The 13,355-nt window shown below is 60.5% G+C and overlaps 1 protein-coding gene across 2 annotated transcripts in view; it reads left to right on the top strand.

Annotated features, from left to right (window-relative positions):
* The window catches only part of TTC38 (tetratricopeptide repeat domain 38), a 22,754-nt gene extending 10,185 nt beyond the window's left edge, over nucleotides 1-12,569 (top strand). Inside the window, exons 7-14 of one of the 2 annotated variants that reach the window (XM_059401772.1) lie at nucleotides 1,682-1,801; nucleotides 4,035-4,094; nucleotides 4,846-4,884; nucleotides 5,837-5,918; nucleotides 7,485-7,650; nucleotides 9,141-9,300; nucleotides 9,493-9,566; nucleotides 11,491-12,569. In XM_059401772.1, the coding sequence (XP_059257755.1) occupies nucleotides 1,682-1,801; nucleotides 4,035-4,094; nucleotides 4,846-4,884; nucleotides 5,837-5,918; nucleotides 7,485-7,650; nucleotides 9,141-9,300; nucleotides 9,493-9,566; nucleotides 11,491-11,584 (795 nt within the window). In that variant the 3' untranslated portion in view covers nucleotides 11,585-12,569. The remainder of the gene's footprint in view (nucleotides 1-1,681; nucleotides 1,802-4,034; nucleotides 4,095-4,845; nucleotides 4,885-5,836; nucleotides 5,919-7,484; nucleotides 7,651-9,140; nucleotides 9,301-9,492; nucleotides 9,567-11,490) is intronic. The other variant, XM_059401773.1, reaches the window with a different exon arrangement.
* Nucleotides 12,570-13,355: the final 786 nt, after the last annotated feature.

Below are 13,355 nucleotides of genomic sequence, written 5' to 3'. Positions count from 1 at the left end.
GGGGGGGGGGCAGGCCCCACTGTCCGGCGGGGTCAGCCACAGGAAGGTGCTCTGGAGACCCTGGCAGCTGGACCCCCTCCTTCGGTGATGTCCGTCTGGGCAGCCAAGGGCTGGCAGGATATTTCCAGAAGCCAGAGGACAGACAAAAGGCGCAGGCTTATGCCTCACGGGGGCATAAGGAGGTGGTGGCCTGGGGAGCCCTGCTCTGCTGGCCTCATGCCCCTTTCTCCCGCTGCACCCCCTCTTGCAGGCGGCACACTCTGACCCCAGTGCCAGTACGCCGGAGATCACGGAGCAGGGCCCCACAGTGGCAGTGACCGCCCCGCCTCCAGGAGAGCGAGGCGCGTGCACCCAGCTCTGCTGAGGCCTGGAGAGGCCTCAGGCTGGTGGTGCATGGGGTGTGGGCCTAGCGAGCCAAACCCTAGGGGCAGGGAGAGCAAAGGGCGGAGGGCAGGGGAGCACAGTGCTCGGGAAGTGTGGAGCCCAGGGATAGGCTGAGGCTGAGGCTTCGGGTGGGGGAGGTGGGCAGGGCAGGCCCTGGGGGCAAAGGCTAGGGGGACCTCCTGGGTGGTGCTGAGCCTCTGTGACTCTGACCCAGTGAGGAAACTGGTCTGGAGTCCCTCGCAGAGGGTGGGCCTTAACCTTGGGAGCTGCCCCGCTCCCTACGCTGAGCAGCAGGCCTCGCGTCCACCCTGCAGGAGGGCAGCACCTCAGTGGGTCCCTTCTCGGGACGCCCCTTTCTTACAGCGTCCGCACGTGGCCTGGGCGGGCCTGTGCAAGCAGCCGGTGGAGCAGAGAGGCTGGGCTTGCTGGGGACAACCTGTCGGCCGAGACCCCACAGCAGGGGGCCAGGCCAGGGACTCTGCCTCTGGAAAAAACATGGGGCACCGAGGCAGCGGGGCTGGGGGACGTCGTGATCTGGTGTGTGGTGCAGGAGACCTGGGCTCCTGTGGATGGTCCGCTGCTTCAAGCTTCAGCTTCCTCTGGGCCTGGCACTCGGGAGGTGCCCAGGACACAGAAGCTGAACCCAGGAGGAAAAGAAGAAGACAAGGTGGGGTCGGATTCCCACCTTGTGTCCCGCCTGCCTTGCGGGTCACCGTCAAGCTCACTGGTCATGGGAGGGCCTACTGTTCTGAATAGTAAGAACATCAGAACGAGCCCAGAAGGCCATTCATAGGCATGTGGTCGTCTGCAAGGGGAAGCCAGGAGCCCGAGTTGGGGGTGGGGCGGTGGGCTCAGCATTCGGACCTTCCGGGGCACTTCACTTCCGCGGCACTGTTGCTTCTCACCAGGGCGGACAGGCCCAGAGAGGCTGGTTGGCCTGTTGCAGGGGACTCAGCCACGTGCAGGAGGCTGTGGGGCCCTGGGGCCGAGTCCCGGCCTTGGAAAGAGCCAGCTGCGGTCCTGCGTCAGTCGGCCAGCCTCCCCAAGCTCGGTCCCTCAGCTTTGAGGTGGGCAGTGATACCCTCACTAGTGACAGCACGCGGACGCTCAGCGGGGCTGGACTCGGGGGTCATTGTCGTTCTGAGGCAGAGCCTGGTGCCCACACTTGTGCCAGCCCCACATGTGCCCGTCCAGCGTGGGCCCCTCGTCCCCGTGTCACTTGGAGGTGTCTCAGGTCCCTGGGCGGCCCGACAGATCCACGTTCTCTCTAATCGTCTTTCATGCCCTCCCCGTGTAGGCTTTGTCTATCAACCCCACAGACGCGTGGTCAGTGCACACCATTGCTCACATTCACGAGATGAAGGCAGAAATCAAGGACGGAGTAGAGTTTATGCAGTCCTCAGAAGCCCACTGGAAGGTACGATTCTTGTCCACGGGTCCCCTGCCTGGAAAACCCCAGGCAGCCCCTTGAGTTAAACTGAGGCTTTATGGACAGCAGTTCCGGGGTGCAGCTTAGCTTAGCTCTGGGAAAACTTGTGTTCTGCTTAGAGGAGTTTCTGTCAAGACACAGTGTCCCCCCTTGGAGCCACATGGCTCCCCGCCAAGCCTGCCAATGTTTTGCAGGTGATTCTAGAATACGTTTTGTGTTGGGGCATTTGGTGTAAAGGCACGGCGCGGAAAACTCCCAGGGCACAAGAGCCTGTGCCCACTGAGGACCTGGAGGGCCCTGAGCTGCCCCTTCTGCCACCACCCACCAGCTGGCTCAGCAGGGACTCCTGGGGCGGGGGTCAGCGCCACGTAGCTCTCCTTCCTCTGTGTGCATCGTGTGTCCCCATGGTTATCTCTGGTGGTCAGCCTGGCCACCTGTCCAGGTGTGGTCTGCAGCCCAGCCCTCCTCTGTGCCATGGTGGGCTTCCCCAGGTCCCGCTGGCCAAGGCGGGGCGTCTGTGTCTGGCACTGAGAAGCAGGTGCTCAGTGCCTGAGGGAACCAGGAGGAGACCAGGAATCGGGCAGAGAGCAGGCAGGGACCGGCACAGCCCCTCCGTCCCTCCAAGCTGCTCCCTGGCCTGGGACGTCCCAGCGGGACGTGGGAGTGGAGTTAGGCAGAGCAGGTGAACAGGGGTGAGGTAGCTTTTCAGAACGATGATCCCGGGAGGTTCACACCCAGATCTTTCTGAGGATCCACAAACACTGGGGACGGGAGAGGCACTGGCGCAGCCTGAGCCAGGGCTTGGGGAGGAGGACGGTGGGGTGCAGTCTTGCCCTCAGGCTCCCCCAGGCAGGTACTGCTAGCTCTTACAAGAGCAGTGGGTCTGGGGTCGGGGGCGCAACTGTGTGGCCACCCTCCCTGCTGAGGGCCAGGGGCTTGCCTAGGCAGACCCGAGGGAGCCCAGGGGGAAGGCCTGGCCAGGGCCTTCCCCCAGATCTCCCTCCCCCAGATGCTGTGATTTTACAGGTGTTTGAGGTCTGGTTGGACCCTGGGGCAAGAAAGTGACCCTCTGAGCTTTGTTTTCCCCTTGGTACACCTGCTATTGTAACAACTATGAAGCCCTTGCTCCCATATGAGTTCCTATGGGTGTTGGTTCCAGTCATGTGTAAAATGAGGCAGTCCAGGCTGACTAGTCCCCTGATGTTTGCATCTGTCCCCCGTGGTGGCTTCGGGCAGCCTCTGGCCTGGCATTACAGCCCTGCAGTTGATACTGTGACCTGGCGCTCCCTTTCCTCCCGCTCCTGCCCCAGACTAGAGTTCAGACTATGCCACCCTGGACACCTCACTGAGAGTCCAGCCCAGACTTCTGTGTCCTCAATGCCCCTGTCAAGTGGGGTGAGCAGTTTCCCAGCAGCCCATGAACCACACCATGATGGGGGCACTCTCAGGGATGTGGAAACTCAGAGGAGGCATTCGACCCCATTGGATTTGAGGAGGAAGTGGTCAGGGAAGACTTCCTGGAGGAGGCAAACCCTGAGCTGAGTATGGAAGGATGGTAGGGGTTTGCCAGGTAAAGGGTGGGGAGATGGAGGGTGTCCCAGCCCAGGACCAGATGGAGCACAGCCGCTAAGGCCGGCCAGCGTGGGAGGAAGAAGAGACGAAGGCATCTGGATGTACTCAAGCACAGGTGCGGGGTGGACGTGAGCCAGGGAAGGGGCGTGGCCAGTTTCTTTTCCCAAGAAAGGGAAGGTAGTGTCCAGGGAGGGGAGGAAGCATCTGCAGTGGCTTCAGAAGGAAGAGCCGGGCATCCATGGTGGGGCCAAACGGGGTGCCAGTAGTAACTGTCCAGATGTCAACCCCGCCCCCTTTATTTGGAAGGGGTCCAGCCTGGGGCCTATTGATCCTCATGGCTTTCTTGGGACTTGGACACCCAGCGGGGCTCTGCACCCATTCGTGCAACGGATTTATCGCCCGTTTTCTCTACTCGGTGCATAAGGAGGGCTTGAAGCCTGCCTGGATGTCAGTCCTGCTCCTCCCACTCTAGCTGTGGGGCCGACATGTCACCAGTCCCTCCGAGCTGGGCCCAGGCAAGCTGGCCCCAGGAGACGTTTCCTGAGCTCAAAGACTGGGGAGGGGCTCGGCCCCGTCACCAAACCACAGCCAGTAATTTCGGTCCCACGGGCTGTCAGATTCTTCTCGAATTTTCCCCTTCTTTCCCCAGGACTCCGATATGCTTGCTTGTCACAATTATTGGCACTGGGCTCTGTATCTGATTGAGAAGGTAAGACGGCCCACTCTTACCTGTCTAGACGTCCAGTGAAATCAGTCTCTTTCTACCTCTTGCTGTATCCCAGGGATAATTTTTTGCGTTTGCACATTTAGATAATGTCTGGTTGTAGCGGAGCATTCACGTTTTCAAATAGCTTTTCAGGCTTAAATGACCTTAGTCATTTTTCACTGCCTGGACATGGAAATTATATATATTATCTATGGAGACGATCTAGACCGAGAGTCCTCTGCTGCTGGAGTGAACAGCCAACCCCAACCCCCCAGATTGTACCCGAAGGAGACATGAGAGCCTCCAAAGGGTTTGTCCCAGTGGAAGTGAGGGTCGGGGATAGCACCCTTGATCCCAGGGAGTCAGCACCTTCTTGCAGTGGTGCTTATCATAGAGAGGTGAGGGCCCGCTGTGCTCAGGGTCTGGAGGAGAGCAGTGGTCCCCACTGAAGGTACTGAAAGGAAAACAGAGAGAAGAAAAGACTAGAAGTACGTGAGAAAGCTTGTAGCGTCGACAAGTGCCGTGGGGACATTCAGGCCTCGACAGAAACTGTCCGTTGGGTAGCAGAGGTCAGCACTGCCTCTCCCGGAGCACAGGGGCTTCTGCTCATTGACCCTCAGACCCTCGAGGCAGCACAGCCCATCCCCTCATGCAGCGTGCGGGTGGCAGGCAGGGGAATGGACTCTCCAGCCCCTCTCGCGGTGTTACCTCTGACCTTCGTCCCATGTTGATCACGCACACTTGATCCTTGCAGGGCGAATACGAGGCCGCCTTGACCATCTACGATAACCATGTAAGTCCACTTCTGCAGCCAACTCGGTGGATGGCAGGCGTTGGCCTTTTAGTCTCTAGCACATAGTTGAGCCCGTCAGCACGGTCTCCGCCAGAAACGCAGCTGGAGAGAGAACTCCTCGTGCTTGCCGAGCGGTGGCGCCGCTGGGACAGGGTGAAGGTGCTCACTGGATCCCCGCCGGCGCCGGTACAATGGCACGGCTAAGTTGGTCTTTCCCGAAATCCCGGAATTTTCTGTAGTCCTTTTCCATGGCTTGTCTTTGGTACAACCAATGATCTGCCCGCAGGAATTTTTCTTTCTTTCTTTCTTTTTAGTAAAACATACGCAAAATTTGCCCCGAGACCGTTTTTGACCCTAGGGTTCCATGGCACTGAGGCCACTCACCAGCCCCACAGTCCGTCTCTGGAACAGACTGCAGCCCCAGGCCCAGTGAGCACGACTCCCCTGCCCCCTCCTCCAGCCCCCAGGCAGCTTTTAAGAGAAAAGAAGGCTGACTTGCAGCTCCTGGGAACCCCCCTGCATGCTTTGTAATAGAAGGCTGTGGGGGGGTGTCACAAAAATGCTTGGGGCCCAGGCCTCTAACCCCGAGGAAAACCGTCAGCAAAGTGTCAGTTGATTCCTCCCTTTGAGTTCTGTCAGGATGGTGGGGTGATACAGAAGGACGGCTCCCTCCATGCCGTGAGGGACATGATGAACACAGAACCCGCCAGGGTGGTCTGAGGCCAGGGTCGGGAGGGGACAGGTGCCAGCGCCCGGCCTGTGCTCAGGGCCGGGGCCTTGCTTCAGGTCTGGCACCTGGCGCGGCCAGACCCCTGGGCGACGGGCTGGTTCTGGATGCTGAGGGCGCAGGGTGATGGCGGTGGATGCCGTTGGCTGAGGGCTGGCTCAGTGCAGGCCCCACACGCGGCCCATCCCCGGGGCCCCTTACTTGCCCATCACCCTTGTCCTCCAGGTCTTCCCCAGCTTGAAGGCCAGCGGGGCGATGCTGGACGTGGTGGACAGCTGTTCCATGCTGTACCGGCTGCAGATGGAAGGTACAGACCTGCGCCCTCCCCTTGGGCTCCTCTGCTCTCTTCCCTCCCACAGAACGAGGGGAAGGAACTCATTACTGAGCCACTCCAGGGCCTGTCGCAGACCCGAGCGGCTTGCCTTTGTGTGGCCTTGGGTCCCGGCTCTGCAGCCACCTTCCAGCCAGCCCGAAGCCAGTGGGTTCTAGCCTCTGCACCCCCTTTCTTCCTAGTGCCAACATCTCTGGGTGTGCAAGCTCAGGGTCCGGGCCGTTCCCGCCGCCTGCCCGCCAGCCCGGCAGAGCACGGGTGCTCTGCGTGCTGCAGGCTCTGCGTGCTGCCTCCTTTCCTAGTAGAAGAGGGTGACATTTCCTCAACTCCCTGGGATTTCAGACAGAGAGGTTTCTCAACATCGTCACCCCAAGCTCTGCAGGCAGCCTGGATAGCTGTGAACACAGCTCTGGTGCTTCTGGCCAACAGCCCAGGTGCCAGATGGTTTCCCCTCTCCCTCAGGCCCAACAGAGCCAAAGCTCTACTCACGCTAGGCCCTGGGCTGGCGGGACAGTGTGGGGTTGAGGGCCTGGACAGGGCAAGCTGTTTCCAGGAAAGCCTCCCGGTGGGAGTGAAATGTGAGCCATGAGGCCCGTGGAGGGTTTTGCTTGGCAGAGGTGGGAAAGGATGTGATGTGCAGAAAGTAGCCTGTCCAGGGCCCCCAGGACACAGAAACCAGCTGCCTGTTACCGGGCGAGGGGCCGAAGACAGGGTCAGTGTGGGCAAGGATGAGAGGTGGGCGGCTGGAGCCCAGGTACCAGGAAGACCGGTGAAGAGTCTGGCTTTGATCCGGGTCTGCAGGGAGCCTTCTAGAGCAGGGCTGGGCAGGATTCCCATCCGCCTCGTGGCGCTGAGCTCAGGGAGGCCGAAGCCCACACTTTCTGAAGCCACCTGGAGGTCCCTGGGGACCCTGAAGCCTCGTGCCCCGGGGCACATGCCCAGGGAGGCCTGCGGGGACAGAGGCTGGCAGCACAGTGGAGGGAAGGGAAAGGCCGCTGCTCCCTCACCGAGCAGGGCGGACACTCAAGAGAACTGTCTGATCTGCTGCCAGAGACAGAGCTCAAGGGCAATGTTTCTACCATAGGGTCACCCACAGCAGAGGCAGGAAGGAGGTAGTAACTCGAGGAGTCAGGAGGCACGCGAGGCGGGGAAAGGGGCCGGAGCGCCGAGAAATCCCGACACAAATGTGAGAGAATGCTATTTAACTCTGCTGACTTTTATTAGGTAGCAGGTGCCAATGGGAATCCCAGGACAAATTTCAAAAATGGTTTGGGGCTTCGTCCAAGGGGCCAGAAACTTCGTACCCTTCAGTAGTTTTCTCTATTGCAAGCGTCTCCTGCATTTACAACTAACGAGGTTAACATGAACGGAGCCCAAAGGTCTCTGTGTGAGGCCAGAGGCCACCGGCCACCCTGTTCCCCTGCCCGGCCTCCCCAGCTGGAACACAAGGGCCTCTGGGGGGCATGGGGGTTCAGGAGGCCCGTGCGTAGGACATGCTCACATGGGACACCAGGCCTGCAGGTTTCTTCCCTGTGCCCTCAGGGGTGTCTGTGGGTGAGCGGTGGCAGGAGGTCCTGCCTATAACCCAGAAGCACAGCCGGGACCACATCCTGCTCTTCAACGACGCACACTTCCTGATGGCATCCCTGGGAGCTCGGGACTCCGGGACCACCCAGGAGCTCCTGACCACCCTGCAGGATGCCAGCAAGTATGCCAAGGGGCCAGGGACCCGCTGGGAGGGCCATGGGGTGCTGGGGGCGGGCTGAGGTCTGCTCCATCCCTGGCCAGACCGGCCCAGGAGGCTGGGGTTGGAGGCCCCACTTGAACGCCACCGTGGGGATGCCCATGGAGGGTGGCTGTCCTGTGTGTGTCCCACAGGTGTGTGCCCCCACCAGCTATATCACGCCAGGACATGGCTATTCTCCTAGGAGCCAGAGTTGCCTTTCCATCGCCCTGCTGGGGGTGGAAGCCTCAGTGCCATGGGTTCCGCCTCCCACAGGGGGCACGGTGAGGCTCTGCAACCAGAAATCCTTGCTGCGTACCTTCTGAGATCCTGGACAAAGTGCTTCTCTGCTCTGAGCCTCAGTCTTCTCATCTGCCAACTGGGGACAGGGCCTGCTGAGGCAGACTGACCAGAGAGGGAGGTGCGGTGGTGTGGCCACACAGCCCCCTGGCCTGGTTCCTGCCATGGGTGGGAGCCAGTTTCCGTCCCAGGAGAGGCCAGGGAAGCAGCCACCCTTCGGTCTCTCCCCCCCCCCCCAGGGCTGGAGCTGTGGGAGCCAGGACCCCTGGTGCTGTCCTGGGGGCGGTGCTTCAGCTGGCCACCAACCCAGCCGCCTGCCCGTCCCCTCCCCCAAGAGCTGAGCTGCAGGATCCATGGGCCTCCACTGGGGAGGCAGCTTCAGGCAAGGTGTCTGCAGCTCAGCGGCGGTCATGTCAGCCCGGGAAGGACTGGGGAGCCCACCGGGCACTCCAAGATCTGATTCTTTCTTTTTATTTTATTTTTTTTCAAGATTTTATTTATTTATTTGACACACACACACACAAAGAGCCAGTGAGAGAGAGAAGACAAGCAGGGGGAGTGGAAGAGGGAGAAGCAGGCTTCCCACCAAGCAGGGAGCCTGATGCGGGGCTCTATCCCAGGGCTCTGGGATCATGACCTGAGCCGAAGGCAGATGCTTAGTGACTGAGCCACCAGGCCCCCCTAATTCTTTCTTTTAAGACAGGCTTGGAGCAGGCTGCTGCCACCATGCCCACTGTCCCCATGACCCAGCTCAACCCCCACCTGTGGGCCAGCAGAGACATGGACCGTGACAGCCGTGTGCCCCAGTGTGGGGGCCAACTTCAGCACTGGGCTTTATCTGCACAGTGTGCAATCCTGACAGCCCTGTGAGGTTGGCACTGTACCCACTTTACAGATGAGCAAACTGAGGCCAGACGTTGGGGGACCTGCCCGAGGTCCCCCAACAGCACAGTCCAACCCTGTGGAAAGGGCTGTTCAAGCCAGGGTTGAGAACCTGGTTCTCCCCCTTCCCGCCCGCTTCTCCCCTGTCAGCACCCCTGACCCACGCACCTGCTGTGTCGGGCACAGAGCCAGGAATGCTGGGCTGAGGAAGAGCGGCCCATTCCCTCAGGACACCTGAGTCAGGCAGTGTACGGTGTCCTGCCAGTAACCGAGGGCACCTCCTTGGCTGGCAGGGCCCCCGGGGAGAACTGCCAGCACCTCCTGGCCCGTGATGTGGGGCTGCCCCTGTGCCAGGCCCTGGTGGAGGCTGAGAACGGGAACCCAGGACGTGTTCTGGAACTGCTCCTTCCTATCCGCTACCGGATCATCCAGATCGGGGGCAGCAACGCCCAGGTGAGCCCCCAGCCTTGGGCTGCACCGCTGCCGGCAGCCTCTCTCCGGGTCAGCGCCCACGAGCGCGGGTGTCCTCGTCTTTCCCACACCCGGGGAGTTTGTTCCCGAGAACAGGCCTGCCCGCGGTGGGATGGGGGCTCCCAGCCCTCACCCCATGTTACACCAGCCTAACCTGCCCCACTGACTTCTCAGAGAGACATCTTCAACCAGCTGCTGATCCACGCCGCCTTGAACTGCACATCCGGTGTCCACAAGAACGTGGCTCGGTGAGTTCCTCGCTCACACCCATGCCAGGCTTGGGGACATCTCTGAGCTGAGCTGCCTATCTCACTTGGGGGTCTTCCCAGGGGCTTCCAGCCTGCCGAGACTCCCACCTCCCTCTGCCGGAGACGGTTCCCACCTTTGAGGTTGCAAGGATGTGAGGCTATGGGGTGCTTGGTTTTCCCTGTTGGCACACTCGACTTGACCACTGGGGTCCACCCACCCCCAGGCCGGCCCTCCTGCCCTTCCTAGCCCTCCCAGCCGAGCCACGCTGAGCTATAGTTACCCAACATGTCCTGCTCCTTCAGGGGCCTGGGCCTTTGCACATGCTGCGCACTCTGCCGGGATGCCCTTTCTCACGGGCTCTGCTGGGTTCCAGAAGGTGGGGGAGGGGCAGGCCAACTCAGGGCCTGGCATGTGGAGCGTACGTCTCATGTGGGAACACTAGCAACTATCTCATGTACACACGCACACATCAACTTGCCATGAGTGCGGGCCAGGACACCTTGCTCTGGAGGCTGAGCTGGCCGGGACTCAGGGAGGGAGGGTGCCCTGAAGAAGAGACAGTTGAGAGGCGGCCGGCAAACCAGCAGATCTGATCAGGCGCAGTGGTCAGGCTAGGAGGAGCAGTAGCTGGAGGGTTAGGGGTGTTGGGGCGGGGGCACCTGAATTAGAAAGCGTGGCAAAGCCCAGCCCTCACCTGCAGCCTGGGAGGTCCCACGCTTCAGCTCGCCTTGCCCTGAACGGGCAGCCCGGTGTCCTTGTGGGTCCCCTGCACCCCACTGGAACACCAACGAGAAAGGGGGCAGGGAGGGGCTGTGGGGTACCTGGTGGGTAGAATAGGGGTCGGGAGACCCAGTGAAGTCGGGATGACCCTAGGCTGAGCCCTGGAGGTCAGGCAGAAAGGCCCAGGGTTTAAGCTGCGTGAGGCCCATTGTCCCAACAGTGTCTCCACACTGAGCAGAGCAGGTGTTCTCAGCACTAATGAAACAGCTGTGCGCGCTGGAATTGGCTGGATCGCTGATGCGTCCTACGCGCCCCTCATTGTTCACCCCTCCGTGGCCGTCTGCCACAGCCACACACTTTCTTTAGGGGTCACACTGCTTAGAATTCCAGGCCCCCGTGAGGGTGCAAGTTGGCATCTCAGGTTGGCAGGGAAGGTGGGGCCCCTTGGACAGGCTGGCTGAGGGCAGGCGTGGGGTGGGGGCATGCCATGGGGGTGGGGGGCCTCCTCTGAGCTGGGCGGTCCGCCTACTGGGGTGTTGGGGGACAACACGCCACGGCGGCAGCCCAGAGCAGATGCTGGCCACAGAGGAGAACCTGCTGCTGTCGGGGTGACGGGCAGCTCACTCCCCTGCCCTCCAGGATGGAAACCCTGCGCCCCACCCGTCGTGTCCCCACTCTGAGTGCAGCCCACCTTAACCCCACCCTTCACCCCGCAGAAGCACTGTTACTCATCGTTCAGGGTCTTTGCCTTAAGAACTTGTTTACACGTGGGTTTCTCCATACCTGGTCTCCTGCCACTTACCTTCTGAGTCGGCCTCAGCGTGGCTTCCCGACCACCCTCCGGGCAGGCTCTACCTTCTTGTCTGGCAGGCGGATGGGCCCCCAGCTTCCCAAGGCAGACGAGGCCATGGTCTTGCGCTCACCCAGTTACGTCTTGGGGAGAGTGTGGACATGTTCTCCGACACCGATGCCCCGACCTGCCCCGACCTGCCTTCTCATCCTTGACCTCCCCCGCCCACCTAGGGCCCTGCCAAGACCGGGTCTTCTGCTGTTGGTCTCCGTCCCTCCCCTCTGCAGCGATGCCGTCCCCTCTCTTCCCATCTCAGCCCCAGCCCGAGTTGCCTGTCCTCTCTTGGGGCCCAGGGATCACAGGGCCCCCTCACTTCTAGGAGGTTCCATCACAGATCTTGTCCGTTTCCACAGGAACCTTCTGATGGAGCGTGACGCCTTGAAGCCCAACTCACCCCTGACCCAGCGGCTCATCCGAAAGGCCGCTGCCGTCCACCTCCTCCAATGAGCTGGACCTGGGCCCCTCCCCAGCGTCGGATCAGCTGCCCCCTAAACCCTGAGGTTAGAAGCAGCTAGAGTCTGTTAGTTAGTGCTGTTGAGTAATTTGCAGCTTTAAGCAGAAAGCCCTGTAACCAGCAACATTATGGGAAGTAGGGACACAAATCAATTTTAGACAGGACTCAGAATCTTGGAACCCTTTGTGCCAAGGGCCAAGGGCCAAAGTGCATGTGCCAGTAGCACTGTTGCCACTGTAGCACAGTTTGCCTGGCAAACTGTTTTCCCAGGGGACTCTTGTACCTCCTGGGTTGGGGGGGCTGGCTTGGCCGGGGGAAGGGGAGTCCTCCCATGGGGAACACTCTTGCCCCTGAGGCTGCCCCTGGGATAAGCCCTCTTGTTTGGTCTTCCCCGGCAAATGCTAGATACATTGTCCCATCTCTTGGGTGAGAGCACCCATGGGGGGAAGTGACTTGCCCAGGGTCACAGCTACCAGAGGCCCTGAGATTCACCTTGGACCCCCCAGCTGTGGCACCCCCCCCCCAAAGCAGCACAGGCATGTGGGGTGGCCCTCTCCTGTCTCTGGAGAAGTCTGTGGACTTGCCCAGGGGGCTCCGGTGGTGCTAATTAAGGGACCTCAGGTATGTGGCTTCCTTTGCCCACTAGGACTTGAATCACATGGGCGCACATGCACTGAGCGGGCACACTTTCTGGGGGTTGTGGACTGAACTCAGGGTTGCCCTGTCCTGGCAAAAACCAAAGTCCATGGAGCTTTACTGAGATCTGAGCCAGTTTTCTGTTTCCCCATCTTAACATGGTCCCAGTGACACTCCTGAGCAAGCTGCTGATTTCACTGGAATGTGCTTGTGAGGGGCATTCCCCACCCCTAGATGTTTCTCAGGTTCCTTCAGTGTAGGCTGAGACTCAGGTAGGGGCAGTGGAGGCCTCCAAACTGATTAGACAAATTTCTGAGATTAAAATAAATTAGTTAATTGGTTCCTTTGCCTGACTGTGCTGGCGGCACCTTTCATCATCTCCCACGGGCCAGGCTGGGTCCTGAGGAGACACGCTTCTCCTTGAACTTGGGCGTGGGGGCGGGACATTGAGTCCAGAAGATGGGTAGTTACAACAGGATTTCGAGAGAAGTGCTCTCTCCATCCAGGAGCTAGGGACACAGGCCAGAGGGGAGCCTACCCTCCCGTCCTGAGCTGTCCCCTCCTGTTACCTGCCCACATTCCATCTGCCCTCCCCTCTCCTGGTTCCAAGGAGGATACAACTTGGCCAGGGAAGCCAGGAGCCCTGATCCCTCCTTGGGGAAGCCCTCCTCGGGGAAGCCCTCCTCGAAGCCACTGTAGGCTGGCAAGGGTGCCCACGGGGCTGTGGGGACCTGGGTCAAGCACCCTCCCGAGCTCCTGTTGCAGGCACCTTGTGATTGAGTCAGGCACACAGAGGCCTTCGGACCATCGACAGGGCACGGGCACCCCCAAACCAGTTGCTGCCCTCAGGAGGCCCTGCTAAGTGGTGGGAAGCCTGGAGCTCCAGCGCTGGGGGGCCCAGCAAAGCCAGCGTGCTCACGGGTGAGCAGGACCCCAGAGAGGCAGCTGGGAGATGACCTGACCCAGTCCAACTTCGGGCCCCTCTTTCCTGGACTTCCTGGTTTCTCGAGTCAGTTAATTCTCCTCTTTCTAAAGCCAGCCTGAAGCTGGTTTTGTGTTTCTTACAACCCAAAGGCTCTTGACAGATACCTGAAGCTGGGTGTGCCTGGGACCACCTTTCTTCTCCAG

Source organism: Mustela nigripes, chromosome 6 (assembly GCF_022355385.1).
Source record: "Mustela nigripes isolate SB6536 chromosome 6, MUSNIG.SB6536, whole genome shotgun sequence".
Classification (NCBI taxonomy): Eukaryota; Metazoa; Chordata; class Mammalia; order Carnivora; family Mustelidae; genus Mustela; species Mustela nigripes.
This window is presented reverse-complemented; position numbering and strand designations above follow the sequence as displayed.